The following is an 18,268-nucleotide window of genomic DNA, read 5'->3' on the forward strand; positions in this document are numbered from 1 at the left end:
CGTTGCCGTATTCCCTTCCAGAGGGTCATCTGTTGTAACCAGTTCACACCAACTAGCACACTCCGTGGACGACACTGAATCTTGCTTTTTCCCCATTTAACGTGACAGCATAAACACTTTCCCATGTCATTAAGACCTCGTCGTGAACATCATCGTTGATGACTGCGTAATTTCCCACTGTGTGAGTATGTCACAATTTACTTAGTCATCCCCTCAACTCCATCATCTAAGAGTCTAGGATTCTTGACATATTAAATGAATATTCAAAATGTCTCTTTATGTTTTTAAACCTGTTCCAGTGGATTTTTAACAGGTATTACAGATAAAGGGCATGGTCCCTTTAAAAATCAGAAGTGAGTTTTGGAGCATCTACTCCCTCAGTTTCCAGGGAACTGCAGAGGTAGAGCACGCACCGCTGCAGGGAGCTCCGGGAATTACAGACTTCCATCTGGATAAAACCCTCAGGGGCTCACGAGGGAGCTGGGAAGGCAAATCTGACCAGAGGGCAAATTCAGTCCAAGGTCATGTTAACAGAAATACCGACACCAAGCCAAGGGAGGTGAGGCCCCTGTCCTCAGGCCCCACCACACCCCTGAGGGCATCACCCTGGAGGGTGCACGGGAGTGAAGCCTGGGGACCAGCTCTGTGCTGCGACCGTCCAGGGCAGCCCTAGAAAGAAAGCTGGGCTTGGCCCCCAGTGCTGCTGCATCTGGAGGGAGGAGGGACCAGCGTGCTCCCGGGTCCTGTCCTGCTGGAACATTCTAGGATCTGTTCTTTGCCCTTTCTTTCAACTATAAGGGACGAGAAAAGCAAAGATCAGGTATGGAGCCCTGGACGGGCTCAGCTGGGCCTGCTCCAGGCACCCAGAGGCCACAACTTCAGGGTGTGGGCCTGGAGCAGGGACAGAGCTGCGGCCCGGGGGCGGTGCCTGCTGATGGGCCCCGTCCCTGAGGGGCCAGGGAGGCTAGGACGGGCAAGCTGGGCCTGCAGGGACACTTCAACAGCAGCCAGCACCGGCGGCAGGGAGCGTGGTGGGAGGACACTGGCCCTGCCCCGCCTCCAACCTCGCAGCGTGCCTGGGGCTCCAGAGCCGCTCTGGGCATCAGTGTCCCCACCCCTAAGTGGGGGCCCGCCTGGCCCACCCAACAGCCCTGAGGACGAGAGGAGGTGCACACAGAGCCCAGGCCTCATACGCAGAGAGCACCAGGGCCTCTGTCCCACCGCGGGGCACTCACACTGACAGACACCAGAAAGCACAGAATACGCCTGGTCCATAAGTTCTACCCCACAGACGGGACACTTCCGGAAAGGCCTTGAAGATCTCTGGCCTAGACGGGTAAGAAGGGCAGGCTGCCAAGAGCCACCGGGTGATTCGCCAAGAGCCCTTCCTTCCAACTGTGCACGCAGATCGTGTGGAGCAGGCCCGTGCCAGGAGGTGACCGCGTGCTCCCCGAGTGGACTCTTGTACAACAGGGCCTCTGTGACCGCGTGCCCTGGCCCTCTGGCGTCCCCTGGGACAGACCAGCCGCCCCAGCACAGGAATCCCCCAGGAGTCTAAGAAGGAACCCGAATCCCGGACTCCCGGAGTGTCAGGAGGGAAGTGCCATCGAGGAGACAACTCAGCCGGCTCTGCTGCCCCCGGGGCCTCCAGCAGCCAGCTCCTCAGGAGGCTGGCGGTGGGCTGGCTCCTGACTAGAGGGTCCAACGCGGGGGCAGGGCAGGCCCCCGGGTGACACAGGGGCCCACAGAGAAAGCAGACAGGCGGGCAGGGAGGAGGGTCCCCAGCAAGGTGATGGCAGCAGCCGCACACGGACAGGCCTCCTCCCGACCCCAGAGCTGCAAGGCTCGCGGCCCGAGGCCTCTGGTGGGCCCGGCTCCTCGGGCACCAGGAGTAGGCGGCGGGTGGCGATGGAGGAACGTGGTCTCCTGAGCCTGACCACGTGCCGTGCTGACGTGAGATGCTAACAATCCGGGAAACCAAGGCAGCGTCCTGCACAAACTCCACCACATCCGCAATTTCTCTGTAAACCTAAAACAAGTCTGAAGCTAAAAGTTTGTGGGGGTGGGGGGGAGCAAACGAGCCCTGATCTCACAACGGGACCCAAGAAAGGGAGGGGGTGTTTAGCAAACAGGTAAGGCTCACCCTTCGCCAGCCCTGGAGGTTTGGGGGCTCGGGCGCCGCAGGGGCAGGAGGAGGGGAGGACTGGACGCCCCCGCCCGTCAGAGGAAGGCTGCCTCTCGTCCCACCACTCGAATTCTGCCTGCTCTTTCTGTCTTCATTACAGAGCGTCTGGGCCACTTACAAAGCCTTACGATCGCAGGGAGGAAAGGATTTAAAAGCGAGCGAGCTCGATATTTAGACGACTGTAAATTTAACTTATAATATTATATATATAGTATAGAATATAGTACAATACAATTTAATAAATATAATATAATAAAACAACTGCACACAAAAACTACGGTGACACACCAATCAGCCTTCCAGATTGAACTGACAAATATCAACAAGTTCAGGGAATGTGTGGCCTAGTGGGTAGGAAATGTGCACAAACTATCTGGCGATTTTAAAACCTGAAATGCTAGAGGTCCTCTTCCGTCCAGCATCTTTCTAACAGATACACTCGCACACACACGTGTAACTGTATGTTCTGAATGTTCCCTGCGCAAAACTGCAGTAGCTCAAGATGAGGGAAATGCATCCAGAGCATCCCCTCGACGGCCCCGTGCAGAACCCGGTGTCGCGGGTAGAACAGCATCCAGTGCACCGTGTGCATGAGGAAAGCCAGGGGTGGTTGTGCGACACAAATGTTGTATAAACAGAAATTTTGCTGGAGTTTGTCCCAAGGGAGCTGGAACCGAGCTGGTTCCGGGAAGAAGACAAGCTTTTCACTACGTATTCTTGCGTACTCTTTTTTTAAAAAACCATGTGCTAGTGTTCCATTTGCAAATTCTTTCAATTAACCATTTTTAAATGAATAAACGCAGCTATTCCTTATCACGATACATAAATTTAAGAAAAGACCGAGGATGGAAGCTCCATCTTCCACCTGATAGAGGCGAACACGTTCTGCACAAGGCCCGTAGCCTCTTGCCACCATCTGGGCAGAACTGTGTCCCCGAGACGCTGGGCCCTGCCTGGGGGCACTTCTGCCGGCACAGCGGGGGGGCGGGTGCTCCGGGGACAGCGGGGGAGGCCAGGGATGCTGTTCCGCATCCTGCTCAGCAAAGAGTCCCGGCTCCACAGACCCGAGGTTGAGAAACCATTTCTCACGTACACACAATTGCCTGTCAGGTGTCCAGTGGGGGGTCACTATTACAAAGCTTTTTCTCACACAAAACCCAAATCTGCCTGCCTCCTTCTGCACGCTCTGACCCAGCAGGTGGTTCCTCCGCGGCCCTGACGCTGGCTGCACCTCCCCGCGGCGCTCTCTGGTCCCACAACACCCACCTGCCACTCCAGAGGGACCATCGTGGAGGGAGGAAGGGGACGGGGGTCGGGCAGGAGTGCCTTCCTGGCTCCGGCTCCAGGTCTGTCCCTCGCCCGTGCCCAGATGGCCAGCGAGATTCACTGGACTGAGCTCCACTGGTCACTGCAGCACTGCCTTCAAGGACCACAGAGATTTGGGGGGAGGGGTGGGAGTTGGGAGGAGACATCGCGAGGCCCAGAGAGGACCACAGCCTATGCCTACAGAGCTGGGCAGAGGACACAGGCCCCGCCGGCCCTGAGGTCAGGTGGAAAGCACTGGACCTGCCCTTTGAGGTGGGAAGCCAGGTACCCAGGTGCGCTTAGAGAAGAGGGAGAGATGCGGCCCCTGGACTCGCAATCACACCACCACCCCACCCACCCCCAGGCCGGTCGTTCATGCATCCACCTCCACGTCTGCACCCAGGACCGACACGCAAATGCCCAATGCCCGCACGGTGGGCAGGGGGCACAGACGTCAGGGCCCAGGCTGCTGGGGGTCCCTAGAGAGGCCATGGGCAGCACCGGGACCAGATGGGGACTGGGATCCCAAGGTCGCCATGACAACACGGCACCCTGGGAACCATGAGGCCGGACGGCAGATAATGCTTCCGCCTTCCAGCTCTGGCGAACCCAGGGCAGGAGCCGTGCCCGACAGACCCCAACCTGCCCGAGGGGCTAGTAGGGTGGCAACGTAGACACTCCTGTCCGGCCCTTCCACCCCCCGGGGCCCCCCATCTCTCCCCCCAGGACCTCCCATCCCTCACCCTGGGGCCGCCTCATCCCTCACCCCAGGGCCCCGTCATCCCTCACCCCAGGGCCCCATCCCTCACCCTGGGGACCCCCATCCCTCACCCTAGGACCCCATCATCCCTCACCCCAGGGCCCCCCATCTCTCCCAAGGTTCCCCATCCCTCCCCCGGGGCTGCCTCATCCCTCACCCCAGGGCCCCGTCATCCCTCACCCCAGGGCCCGTTCATCCTTCCACCCGGGGCCCCCCATCCCTCACCCTGGGGCCGCCTCATCCCTCACCCCAGGGCCCCGTCATCCCTCACCCCAGGGCCCCGTCATCCCTCACCCCAGGGCCCCGTCATCCTTCCACCCGGGGTCCCCCATCCCTCACCCCGGGGCCCCCCATCTCTCCCCCCAAGGTTCCCCATCCCTCCCCCGGGGCTGCCTCATCCCTCACCCCAGGGCCCCGTCATCCCTCACCCCAGGGCCCGTTCATCCTTCCACCCGGGGCCCCCCATCCCTCACCCCAGAACCCCATCATCCCTCACCCCGGGGCCCGCCATCTCTCCCCCAGGGACCCCCATCTCTCATCCCGAGGCTTCTCACCCTTCACCCCAGGGCCCCCCACCCCTCCCCAGGCTCCATTGGCCCCTAGCTGGTCTCTGGTCTCCATCTGGCTCCACATCCATGGCCCACAGCCCTGAGAGAACGTGGCGCCAGGTGTAAACCAGAGAACGCTGCGCCCGGTTGCCGTCCTACCGCGTGGAGGATAAAGCGTGGACTCCCACCCCTGGCCTCCAGCCCCGGCGCCTCCCCATCGCATCTCCTGCACCAGACACTCTGGGTCGCCTCAGGCCCCACCAGCAGCCCCGGCCATGACGGTGCCCAGCACTGCCTGTGGGCCAGCCACAGGTGTATGCACCAGTGCTTCAGGGACCCGGCACCTTCCTCGGTGCCTAGAACAGAGCCCAGGCGCCGAGGTGCTGCGCTGGATGGAGGGACGGCTCCCTCACTTGCCAGGCGAGGAGCCAAGCTCGGCTCCCATGAGCCCTTCTGAGACCTGGGAACCCTGGCTGCCCTGGCCGCCGCATGAGCGCAGTCAGCCAGCACAGCCAGGAAGGGCACAAACCATGGCGGCTGCTCGTGTGGCTGCAGTGGAGAATGCGGGCAGGCAAAGTCCTACGCGCCACGTCTCAGCTGGGGACCTGGGTGGACTCTCCTAAGCACACCGAGGTCCAGTGCCCTCGGGAGCTGCTGAGAGAATGAAGGGGGACAGTCAGAAAATGCCCGCGCTGGGCACCAGCAGGAGGAGGAAACGCTCTCACCACCCGGCCCTTGTTTTACGAGCTGCGACTCCAAGCGGCTGGGTGGTGGGCCAGGGCCGTGCGGGACCCTCCGGGAAAGAGGCTCCAGGAACGCGGGTGGGCGAGTCTTCGAGTGGACCGACTTCAGCAGGTTCACTGAGAACCCACCTCCTGCCCCACACGCGCCCCTGCTGCTTCTGGTGGTGCCGTGGCCCCCCCAGCGTCTGCGCCCCACGCCCCTCCCCAGCCTTGCTCATCTGGGACACAGACTGGATCAGACTGCAGTTTCTGGATTTTTCCAGGATGCCAGTGTCACGCTCACCAGGACCCCAGGGTGCAGTCTCTCCTGCAGGGACAGGGGGCCTGAACCCACAGATTTGTGTCGTCTCCAGCTGAGGGCAGGGCGGCCCAGGAGAGTGGTGAGATAGGCAGGGAAAGGCCCCCGAGCCCCGCCCAGACGCGCTCACATTCCCAGGAAGCTCAGCCCGGCTTCCCCGAGATTCAAGATTTGCACCAGACTCTACTTCGATGGGGCTTCTAAGGGGAAGGCCACATGTGGGGAGAAGTCACCAAGTTACAGGAAGATCTTCGAGGATGGAGGTCACGTCGCTGGGCTTCGGTTGAGCCGCGCTGAGGCGGAGGCTCCCGCAGGGTCTGGCTGCCCTGGGGTGGGGGGCATTGGGCTCAGACCCGGACCCGGGACAGTCCCCAAAGCCCATCCTGACCCTCACATTTGTCCAGAGCTGTGTGTCGGGCACAAGAAGGAACGAGGCCCACCCTGCACCTCCGTGTGAAGCAGAAAACGGCGCCCCAGGTAGGGGACCCAGACCCGGGTGCACACGGCCAGAGACTGTGCCCAAACTTTCCGGGGACGCGGCCTAGCCCAGCATAAGTTTCAGTCAACAGCCCAGGCTACCGTCCCCGGGACTTGTTCACTGCCCAGGGAGCAGTGCTGACCCATCCTGCAGGTTCACATCCCCTGGGACCTGCTGCCTCCTGGGGTCCTGGGCACCCCCATCACTCTCATGGATGAAGGGGCGCTGGTCGGGGGAGCTCTGGGACAGACGCTGCCACCCCAGCCCGTCACATCGTCCTGTCCACCTCTGCGAGCTGGTCTCTCCGGCCCGTTTGCTCCCCTCCCAGTCAGAACAGCCCACCACCCCCACGCCCTCGGGGGCAGTGCAAAGGTCAGCGAGGCCACATGCCCAGCGGTGCGCCCTGACTGCTCCACCATGGTCTCCTCGAGGGTCAGGGTGAAGGATGTGGAGACCCGCGAGGGGCCCCACACAGTACGAGACGGAGCCCCACACACCTGTGCGGAGAATGCCCAGCCCGGGATGTGACAGAGGCTACACCCAACAGCACTTACGGGTAGAAAGGAGAACAGCGCCCTCCCGGGGCCTGCAGAGGCGCTCCAGGCATGCGGCATCCAAGGGTGCACAGCCGTGTGCACACCGCAGCACGAGTGTGAACACCTGCGCCCTGCACCTTTCTGGCTCTGGAGATTCAGCTGCCACACGGTAAAAGGTGACTTCTTTTTAAAAGGGGTGAAAGTGCCAGCAATGAACAGCCCAAAAGAGATTTACAGAACAATTCCATCTACAACAGCATCCAGGGGAATAAAACACCTAGAAACAAATCCGACCAAGGGATGAAAGACTTGTACACTGAAAGCTATAAAACATTGCTGAAAGCAATTTAAAAAGAAACTAAATCTAAATAAATGGAGAGACATCCCGTGCTCACAGATCAGAAGATGCACTATTGTTAAGATGTCAGAACCACCCAAAGCGATCTATAGATTCAGCACATTTCCTGTCAAAACGGCAACAGCCCCTCTGCAGAAACGGAGAGGCCAATCCTCAAAGTCACGGGCAACTGCAAGGAGTCTGAAAAGTCAAAATGATATTTTTTAAAAAAGAACAAAGGTGGAGGTCTCACACTTCCTGATTTCAAAACTTACTACAAAGCTACAGGAATCAAGACAGTGTGGTGCCCTGGACAGACATGCAGGAATCAGACAAACACGCAGACCCAGGAACGGGACAGAGTCCGGAAAGAAATCCTCACTTCTGTGGTCAAACGATTTCAACAGGCCACCGAGACTTTCAATCGGGAAAGAGCAGTCTCTCCACACACGGTGCTGGGACAACTGGACATCCACCTGCAAGGCCCTCAAATCATAGACAAAAATGACCTGAGAGTGAATCAAACTACAAAGAGCTAAACTCTTAGAAGAAATCAAAGGGGTAAATCGTCATGACCCTGGATTTGGCAACGGAGTCTTTGATATGACAAGAAAAAGATAAACTGGACTTGATCAAAATTAAAAACGTTTGTGTGTCAGTGCACATCATCACAAAAGTGACAGGGCCACCCACAGCATGGGAGAACATTCGAAAATCACGTATCTGATAAGGGTTTATGCCCAGAATGTGAAAAGAACTCTTAACATTCAACAATAAAAAGACAAACAAGCCAATTTAAAAATGGGAAAGTGTTTCAATAGACATTTCTCCAAAGAAGATATGCAGGACAACAAGCTCATGGAAATGCACTCAACATCGTCAGCCATCAGGGACACACAAGCGAAACCATAAAGAGATACCCCTCACACCCGCTAGGATGCCTGTAATTTTAAAAATGGGAACTAAGTGTTGGCGAGGAGGAGGAGAAATTGGATTGCTCCCATGTTGGTGGTGGGAACGTAAAACGGTGCCGCCGCTGTGGAAAACAGTTTGTTGGTTACTCAAAAAGTTCAGCACAGCAGCACCACATGACCCAGCGATTCCCAGAAGAATTGAAAACAGGTCTTCAAACAAATATCTGTGCAGGAAAACTCACAGCAGCACTCCTGACAACAGCATCGGTGGAAAGGGCCCAAGTCCATCGACAGATGAATGGATAAACAAACCGTGGTCTCGACATACACTGGAGTAGTACTCACCACAAAAAACAGTCAGGTCCTGATACATACACCACATGGATGAACCCAAGAGAACACTACGCTGAGTGAAAGAAGCCAGACACAAAAGGTACACACTGTATGATTCCATTGACATGAAACGTCCAGAACAGATAAACCCACAGGGACAGATGGCAGACGGATGGTTGTCCAGGGCTGGGAGAAGGGGAGCTGTTGTTCAATGGGTTCGGGGTTTTCTTTTGGGGTGATGGAAATGTTTGGGAACTAGACAGAGGTGATGGTTGCACAACATTCCGAACTCACCAAATACCATAAACTGCACACTTTAAGACAGTTAATTTCATGGGATATGAATGTCACCCAATTTTTTTAAAAAAAAGATAAAAGCCTGGTTTCTCCATTTGCTGGACAGACACCACAAAGACCTTCGGTTCTTGAGCTCTGAGGTCCAAGCCAGTCACTGGCGGGAATTCTAACTGTTTTTCCTCGGATGGCCCAGAGAGTTCGGGGGAAGTGAGCAGACCCTACACCCTAAGGCACAGGGCCAAGCCCCATTCAGGAGGCCACACTCAGGCTCGCCCACCACAGGCCAGGAAGCTGAGAGCGAAGCCGGCAGACGTGGGGACGGAGACAGAGCAAGACGGAGAAGGAGAGTGTGGAGAGGGAGACACAGTGTAAGTGGGAGGCGGGGGGACCCCGGGCACAGCTGGGACAAGCAGCCCAGCTCCCCAGCCTGGCACCCGGCCCCCATGCTGCGAAGACCGTCCCACCCACGTCGCATCCGCACAACCGCGGGCACGACGGGGTGTCAGCACCCGGTCCTCGTTCAGGCCCTGGAGCCGGAATAACTAAAGCCAAAGGCCACCCAGCCCCATACCGGCGGAGGGGCTGCCCCTGCCAGGCTGAGGAGACAGACGCCCTCCTCTGCTCGGAGTGGGGGACCTGCCACCCCGGTCACTGCGGGAACCAACAAGAGGACGACCATGACCTAACCCTGCCGCCCTCAAGGCAGCCCGAGCGCGAGCCTGCAGCACTGCCGGTCACGGCGGTCACTCGGAAGTGGACTGATGGCTCTGCTTCGCCTGCCCCAGAACCTGAGGAGTAGTTTCTTCCAGCACACTCCGTCACAGAACATTATTTTCTGGCCGATACTCACTCTCAACAGCAAACCTCCTTACCTCTTGGAATGAGGCCTTGCCACGTGGCCAGGTGCCACGAGCCCAGGGGTGAGGGGACGGCCCCAGAGGAGAGCGTGCCCGGGGGCAGCAGGTCTACACCAAGCCCCCAGACCTCTACCGCATCTCAGGCCATCTGCAGCCACACCTGAGCCAAGTGGCCCCAAGCAAACGTGGTGCAGTGCAGAGCCTCACACCACGCGTGTCCCGGCTGACGATTTCAATAACAGCAAGCATTCGGGCGACTACGAGGAGCCTGACTCCGGGTGGGTCCCCTCGAGACTCACCTCGCCTGGAAAGGGCCGGGGACAGGGCCCAGCGTGCCCTCTCCAAGTTGGCAGGACGGCCCCACCTCCTCCGGAGCTCCTTAAACTCACACAGGGAGAGCTCGTCATTTTAAACAATTGATCGTTCCGCCTCATCACGTCCAACACCACAGCTCTACCTCCACGTGACGGCCCTCCCCCTGCTGGGGACCTCAGATTCGGGGATTCAACTGTCAGCTCTGATCACCCAGATTTCGACACTGCGGCCTGACCCTGGCGGGCCCTCCTTCCCCTCCAAGCGCACCCACACTCCACTGGCAACAGGGCCTCCCACGAGCCCTGCTCAGTGTCACCGGGCACCCGTGAGGGGTGAGGACCCGAGGACGTGGCTCTGCCCCAAGAAGCTTAAGGCTGGGTGGGGTCGGGGACACAGCAAGAGCCCACAAAGGCCAACCAGATCTGGGGGAGATGGGCACAGAGACAAGACCCCGGCAAGGAGGGCAAGTGGAGCCCAGACGGACACACAGGATTCAGAGGGGATCCCGGCCAGAATCCCACCCCTTTACCCCATTCCAGCCCCCACCCCTGGTCCTGCCCGTCAGCTCTCACCTGGACAGCGGCTCCTGCCCCTGCCCTCGTCCCCACATGTCCCCATGGCAGCAGAGGGACCCCATCAATCCTCAGTGCCCTCCCCCTGCTCGCCTGGTTAGAGCCCCCAGCGTGGCTCCTGTCCCAGGCCACACCGGCCCAGACTGCTTCCTCAGGACTGCTGTCTACTTCCTCCCGATCTACAAGTCTGAGTCCTGGAGAAGAAACCCCATAAGAGGAAGAGATCTGCCTTGTCACTCCAGGAACCCCCACAGCCAGCCCTGCAGCCTGCACATAACACGCCCCGTAAACACTCACCAACGAAGAGAGGAAGCTTCAGTCCCTGAAGGACTCAGCACCTTCAGCTGCCAGCTCTTCAGAATGCGTTTCACCGATTATGCCTCCAGAGCCCTTCCAGCTCCACAGGACAGGCACCGGAGGGCCAGGAGGCTCAGGGCGTCTGATGCTTCAACAGCATCATCCTGTTTCCCAGAGACAGGGACCGCACATCGGGGCGGGCACAGGCGAGACGCCTGGGTCACCCCCACAGCGACGGGTCCACAGCGACCGGACGCCTGGCTGCAGCCAGGGTGGAGGGACACATGGGTCTGGCGGAAGACACAGGCGTGAGGAGCCACCCAGCACTCGGCCCACGTGGCTTCATGGCGCCAATAGGGGAGGAAGGTCCCCAAGGCTGCGTGGTGCCAAACACACAGACAGACAGCTCGGAGGGACCAGCCACAGAATCCACCCTTCTGCGTCAAAGCCAGCTCCCAGGCGACAACGCCGTTGGTGCCAGTGAAGGCCGGTTGACAAGGTGCCCGGGCCCAGGAGGGACCACTGCAGTTTACATGGGGCGGAACACACACTCCTGCCTTCCTGGCCAACCACGCTGCCAGCCCAGCCCAGCGGAGAGGCCTCCCAGAGGACGCCAAAGGGGCGCTGGGTGCCCGAGGCTTCCAGCCAAGGCGAGCGCATCCTGGGAGCAGACTCTGCCCTATGGAGGGACTGCCCCAGCCACTCTGGTGGCGACGCTGCTCACGCCCTCCCAGCACACTCGCCACCGTGAGTGCAAGTCACTGCAGAGACCCTTCCAAGCCCGCAGGCAGGGATGCGCCAGAGGACAGGATGGTCCCAGGGGGCAAGAAGGAGCCTGTTACTTCCACAGTCATGTCTGTTTTTACAGGCACCATCCACAGCGAGTCACACCAACGTCTATTTCAGAGAACGGGCCAAAGCTTCCTCCAAAAGAGATGGTCAGGAGACCAAGGGGACGTGAGAGGGAAACGCAGTGCGGAGTCCCGGAGCAGAGAAAGGACCGAGAGAGGGCCCGGCTAAGGGACCTGCAGAGGCCTGCAGCTGGGTCGGCAGCACCGCCCGGTCTCGGCCTCACTGTCCATGCTCGCAGTGGGACTACTGAGACGTCAGGTTCAGGGGAGGCGGGCGCTGGGCCCAGGACACTCCACCATTGCTGCAACTCTCCGGCCAGGCTAAAATCCTCCCAGAATAAACAGTTACAAAGCATCCCAACAAGACAGAGCCAGCCAGCTGCTGCAGGAAGCACACCGGAGCACAGGTGGTGGTGGGTCTGGAAGGAGCGGGTCATCCGGGAATATCTGGAAACTCGAGGGTCACGTCACACCTCTTCTGTCACCGAGGAGGAGGGCCAGGCCCAGAGCATTGGGGGCTTGCCCAGGGCTGTGAGGGCTGCACGTGGCCTCGCCCACAAAGGTCTCAACCCCTGACCCTGCGTTCCCCGCTTGAAGCACCTGCCCTGAGCCCCCTGGGGACTCCAGGAGGCGTCCCAGCGTCAGAGTTCACCTCCGCAAGGGACCCTTGACTAGGTGCAGAGAAGCTGTGCCCCACGGCCCCTTTCAGGCCCCAGGACCACCCCCGGCGGGCAGAAATGAATCTGTGCTGACCAAGTGATCTGTGTCCATAACGGATCCCAGCAAAGACCTCAGACGAGAATCAAGAAAGGAGGAGACAAGGTCTCCCCAAAACATGCCCTCTAAGGTGCCTGGATGTGTGCCTCTCCTCGCCTCTGCCTGGGCCGACCCAGCAGATGCCACCAGCCCCTCAGGCCAGCCCGCAGCCCCTCTCCTCTGCCTGCCCCTCATTCCTGGGTTTTCCGTCTCGAAGTCTAGCTCAGAACTGGCCTTGCCTTCCCAACCTGGTGGAGGGCCCCTGGGAAGTCTGACAAAGGTCCTCCCTAGCGCTCACAGCTCCCCCAGCCTGGGCACACAGAGCTCTGCAGGCCCCCATTTCAGGGCACTCAGGGTCAGCTTCTCAGCATCTCCGGGACTGAGGAGCCGTGACAGATCAGATGGCGGCTCTCCCCCTTGGTCCACCCGTGAACTCTGAGAGGATGCCGATCAGTGGGCATGCAGAGCAGCTCTGTTCTGGGGCAGAGCCCAGAGTCCACCCCCAGCTCCACACTCGGGGGCTGGAGGGGTCTCCACAGCCCTAGGCACCCGCAGGAAGGCAGACTGAGAGGCCCAGATTTCAGTGGGTCACTATGAGTCCCACCCCCTCCTCACTGGGGTCCTGTCACAGGGACTCAGCTGGGTGCTGCCCCAACCTGAGCAGGCCCTGTCACGTCTGGCTGCCTGGCTCCCACATGTGACCTGGCAGGACAGAGGCCACAGCCCATGTTTAAGAGCCCGGGGAATGTCCACCCTAAAACCAGCACCAGGTTCTCCTCCCTGGGGGTCAAGGACCACCAGCCACCAGGTGCCCCTCTGTTGCGTCCAGCCCTGCTCCTGGCAGGTCTGCGACGGGAGCCTTGGAGGGCACACAGTCTGGCCGGCCCCGCCGTCCTGCGAAGGCCGCACCACCGGAGAACCTGTTGGAGCAGTTTGGGCACCAGTATTTACTGCTGGGTGGCAAGGGGCCTCGCTTTTGAAAACTAGGCACGGGGCCAGGTCACGGCCACGGCAAGAGCCAGCCTTACCTCCGCCACCCTATCTTCCTCAGGGAGTCTAAGCTCAAGTCAAAACCGGGGTGCCCCTGTCTGGGGCAGAGAGGAGGGGAAGGGGGACGTGCGGCCCGGGGGGAGGCGGCGAAGCCACAGCACCGCACCCGCAGACACCGTCCTGTCACCCGCACTCCGGGACGCGCAGGCCGGCGGGGCCGCGGCAGGGGCCGGGGCCGGGGCCGGACTCGGGGCCGCGGGGGTGGGCGCGCGGGGCCCACGTCCCCAGTCCCGCGCGTACGGGCCGCCACTCGCGCCTCCGCGGGTCGCGCGGGGAAAGTTCCTGCAACTTCGCGGGGGGCGCGGGCCGGGCCTGGGCCTCGGAGCCCGGCCTCGGCGGCCCCTGTCAGCGGCCCGGCCCCCAACTTCCCGGCCCGGCCGCGGGCCCGCTTTGTGCGCGGCGGCGGCGAGGGGCGCCCGGGCGGCCTGGCCTGGCCCCGGCCCCCGCCCCGGGCACAAAAGGGCGCGCGGCCGGCGGGAGGCGGGGGCCGGGGCCTGCGGGGCGCGCTCGGGCCGGGCCGGGCCGGGCCGGGCCGGGCCGGGCGGGCCGGCGGGCCGGCGGCGCGCGCTCACCTGCCGTGGAACCAGTCCTTGCAGGCGTCGCACTCGATCATGAAGCGGGTAACGTCGTAGGGCAGCCGGCAGACGCAGTACACGGGCACCCTCGCCATGTTCGCGCCGCCCGCCGCCCGCGGCCCGCGCTGCGCTCCGCTCGGCGGCGGGGAGGGCCGGGCGGGACCGCGGCGGGGACGGGCCGGGGGCGCACGACAGCCCGCTCCGGCCGGCGCGGGCGCACAAAGCGGCGCGGGCAGGCCGCCCGGAGCCGCCGCCGGCCGGGGCGAGGGCGCGAGTGCGCGGGCGGCCGCGCGCGGGACACAAAAGGGACGGACGCGCGGGGGCGGCGGGCGGGGAGCCGCGGCCCCACCGAAGGGACCCCCGGCCGCCGAGCGGCCTCTACGTCAGCGCCCCGGGTGGCGCCGCCTCCGCCCGCCGGCCTGGGCCGCGCTCCCGCCGCGGAAGGCGGGCCGGGGACCGCGGCGAGAAGGCGGGCCGGGGACCCCTCCGGGGGAGAAGGCGGGCCTGGAGACCCCTCCGGGGGAGAAGGTGGGCCGGGGGTTCCCTCCGGGGGAGAAGGCGGGCCGGGGGTCCCCTCCCGAGGAGAAGGTCGATCTGGAGACCCCTCCGGAGAAGCAAGTGGGCCGGAGGAGACCTGCAGAGAAGGCAGGCGGGGGACCCCTCCCAGGAGAAAGTCGATCAGGAGACCCCTCCGGGGAGAAGGTGGGCCAGGAGTCCCCTCTGGGGAAGAAAGTGGGCAGGGAGAGACCTGAAGGAAAGGCAGGCCAGGGGGTCCCTACCAGGAGAAGGCAGGCGGGTGACCCCTGCCGAGGAGAAGGTCAATCTGGAGACCCCTCCGGGATAGAAGGTGGGCCGAGGGTCCCTCTGGGGGAGAATGTGGGCCAGGGGACCCCACCAGAGGAGACGGTCGACATGAGGACCCCACAGGGGAGAAGGGGGGCCAGGAAGACCCTTTAGAAGAAGATTGATGGGGACCCTGCTAGGAGGAGCTGGGTGGGGGAGTGTGGGGGAGAAGGTGGGAGGAGCTGATAGGCAAGCCCGGGAGACCCCCTGGGTGTGGGATGAGGCCCCTAGGATGTCCTTCCTGGTTCCAAAGGCTGAGGACCAACTCTTTGGCTGTGACTCTGACCCAGCAGCAGGGCCTGGAGTAGCCAGGGGTTCCTCCTGCTCCTTCCTTCCTCCTCCCTTCCCTCCTGCCTTCTCCAACTGAGTTTCTGGTTGGAATACAACTTCCCTCTCCCCCTCATTCCTGCTGGGGACAGCGCGCCCTCCCTCACACCATCCTGGACGTCCCTGATGCCCAGCCCCCAGAGGAGGACAGAATTCAGGGGACCCAGGAGCATGCAGGCACAGCTCAGCTCTGTAAAGAGAGAGAGATTATCTGGAATTGGAGCCACCCAGGAACCCTGGTCAGAGCCCCAGGCCTGGCTGACCTCAGGGGCGGAGAGGACAGCAGGCCTCAGGCCTCCCATCTGTGCCCCAGATCACCAAGCCCCGCTGGTGGCTACGAGGGTGCAGGAGCACTCAGCAAATCCCCACACTCACACTGACACCTTAGGTGTTACTGCCACCACCTTAGAGACAGGTCTTTAGACACGTGGCATAGAGAGGTGGTATTGCTGCCATTTTCCAGGAGTGAAAACTGAGGCTTGGAGCAGTTAAATACCTCGTGGAGGAGGTCAGCTGGCTGGTGAGTGGGGGCCACAAACCAGGAGCCCAGACTTCCCGAGGGCCTGAGCTGGGCTGCGGCCCCTCCACCACCTCTCAGACACCCCGAGTACACAGAACAGGCCTGGGGGCCATTCACCGCTGACGGCACTGGGCCCCACCCACCTCCACTCCTTGCCCTCCTGACCTGTCCTGTGTGCAGCCGTGTCCACTGAGATAGTTTCCTTTCTTCAAAGCTCTTCCCTGGCTGCCCACGGACTCCAAATCCCAGCACGAGTCCCAACTCTTCCTGTTGGGGTTCTGCCTGTGCCTTCCCTTCTGTCTCCCCCCAGGAAGCCCTCTCCTCCATGGCGTCCCTCCCTCTCATTCCTTTACCTGGACATGTTCTGAGCCCTTGCTGAGAGCAGGCAGTGCTGTGGCCTCGAGAGGGGTAGGCCCAGCCGTGGGGGGCTCCCACTGCAGTAAAGGGAGACCGTGCACACGCAAGTCCTGGCGGCTTGGGCACCACCGTGCCCTGGGGAACCGGCAGTAGGGGGAGGAGGTGGGGGGTGGCTGGCCGAGGCAGAGAGCCCCTGAGGAGGTGACCTGAGAGCAGGGCCTGGACGGGCAAGGCCTCGTGAAGGGGAAGGAGGGCAAAGGGAACTTACTCTCAAGGAGCCAGGAAGGAGGGGGCGGTGGCCTGGGCAGTCCAGGGGTCCTCGCTGGCTGCTCGCGCCTAGCACTCTGCCCCCGAGCTCGGTGGCCCCTCCTGGTGGTCTGCCCTTTGCTTCAACACCCGCCAGCCAAGTCTGCCCCATTCCAGGGGCGCAGCACCCAAGAGTCTGCCAGCATCAAGACCTCACACTCACCCCAGTGGCCTGGCAGCTGCAGGGGGAAGGAGGTGGGCTCCCAAGCTTCGAGACCCGCTGCCCCTCCACCGAGGCCTCCAATGACGCACCTGTCGCCTGGTGCCCTGAGCATCTGAAGCCGGCATGTGTTTTATTCGCCTTATTATCCAACAGCGTGATCCAGGACGAGTTTATTCACTCGCTCACTTAACACTGTGCTGAATGCTACTGCAGGTTTTTTTCTCAATTGTGGTAACATACACAACATAAAATTTACCATTTTCACCATTTTTAAATGTACAACTCTGTGGCATTCACAGTGTTCTGCAACCATCACCATCATCCATCTCCAGAACTTTCTCATTTTCCCAGATTGAAATTCTGACTCCACTAAACTCTCCCTCCCCACTCCGCCTCAGCCCCTGCAACCACCGTCCTACTTTCTGTCTCTTTGAATTTGACTTTTCTAGAGACCCCATATAACTGGAATCACACAATATTTGTCCTTTTGTGTCTGGCTTATTTCACTCAGCATAATGTCTTCAATGTTCATCCATATTGTAGCAGGCATCAGAATTTCCTTCCTTTTTAAGGCTGAATAATATTCCACTGTGGATGGACCACATTTGGTTTATCCCTTCACTGCTACTGGACACTTGGGTTGCTTCCATCTTTTGGCTACTGTGAATTATTCTGCTATGAACATGAGTGTGCAAATACCTGTTCAAGTCCCTGCTTTCACTTCTTTTGTGTGTATACCCAGAAATGGAATTGCTGAATCATATGGTAGTTCTATTTTTAACTTTTTGAGGAACCACCATACTGTTGTGCACAGCAGCTGCACCATTTTACATTCCCACCACAGTGCACAAGAGTTCTAATTTCTCCACATCCTCACCAACACTTCTTACTTTTTGGTGTTTGGGTTTTGTTTTTGTTTCTGTTTTTTTGGTGTTTGTTTTTTATTACAGCCATCCTAAAAATTTTTATTTGACTGATTTCTCAATGTATAGTTCAATATAATGCCAGTTTTTAATGGCAAAAATTTGGTTCCACTGAAACTCCATGGTCCTTGTGGTTTTGATTAGCATTTCCCTAATGGTTAGTAATGTTGAGCATCTTTTCATGTGCTTATTAGCCATTTGTATATCTTCTTTGGAGAAATGTCTATTAGAGTCCTTCCTTCATTTTTTATTTGGGTTGGTTGTGTTTTTGTTTTGTTGTTAAATGGTAGGAGTTCTTTATATATTCTGGATGTTAATCCTTTATATAGGGAATATATGATTTGCAAATATTTTCTCTCATTCTGTATGTTGTCTTTTCACTCTGTTGATTGATCGTGTTCTTTGATGCACAAAATTTTTTAATTTTGATGAAGTCCAATTCATCTATTTTTTCCTTTGTTGCTTGTGCGTTTGATACCATATCCAAGAAATCATTGCCAAATCTAATGTCATAAAGCTTTCCCCTATGTTTCCTTCTAAGAGTTTTATAGTTTTAGTTCATAAGTTTAGGTCTTTGATCCATTTTGAGTTAATTTTTGTATAAAGTGTGAAGTAAGGGTCCAACATCATTCTTTTGCATGTGGAGACCCAGTTTTTCCAGCATTGTTTGTTGAAGAGACTGTCCTTCCCCATTGAATGGTCTTGGCACCTTTGTCAAAAATCATTTGACCATATGGGCAAGGGTTTATTTCTGAGCTCTCTATTCTAGTCCATGGGTCTGTATGTCTGTCGTTATGCCAGTAGCACACTGTTGTTCGATTA

At 59.4% G+C, this 18,268-nt stretch overlaps 1 protein-coding gene across 2 annotated transcripts in view; it reads right to left on the reverse strand.

Annotated features, from left to right (window-relative positions):
* Positions 1-14,167, reverse strand: part of PHF2 (PHD finger protein 2) — an 87,114-nt gene extending 72,947 nt beyond the window's left edge. For both annotated transcript variants that reach the window (XM_087444803.1, XM_087444802.1), the window contains exon 1: positions 14,005-14,167. In XM_087444803.1, coding sequence (XP_087300929.1) covers positions 14,005-14,102 — 98 coding nt within the window. In that variant the 5' untranslated portion in view covers positions 14,103-14,167. The remainder of the gene's footprint in view (positions 1-14,004) is intronic.
* Positions 14,168-18,268: the final 4,101 nt, after the last annotated feature.

This window comes from Ceratotherium simum, chromosome 20, assembly GCF_057802395.1.
Source record: "Ceratotherium simum simum isolate JZ-2026a chromosome 20, ASM5780239v1, whole genome shotgun sequence".
NCBI classification, from domain to species: domain Eukaryota; kingdom Metazoa; phylum Chordata; class Mammalia; order Perissodactyla; family Rhinocerotidae; genus Ceratotherium; species Ceratotherium simum.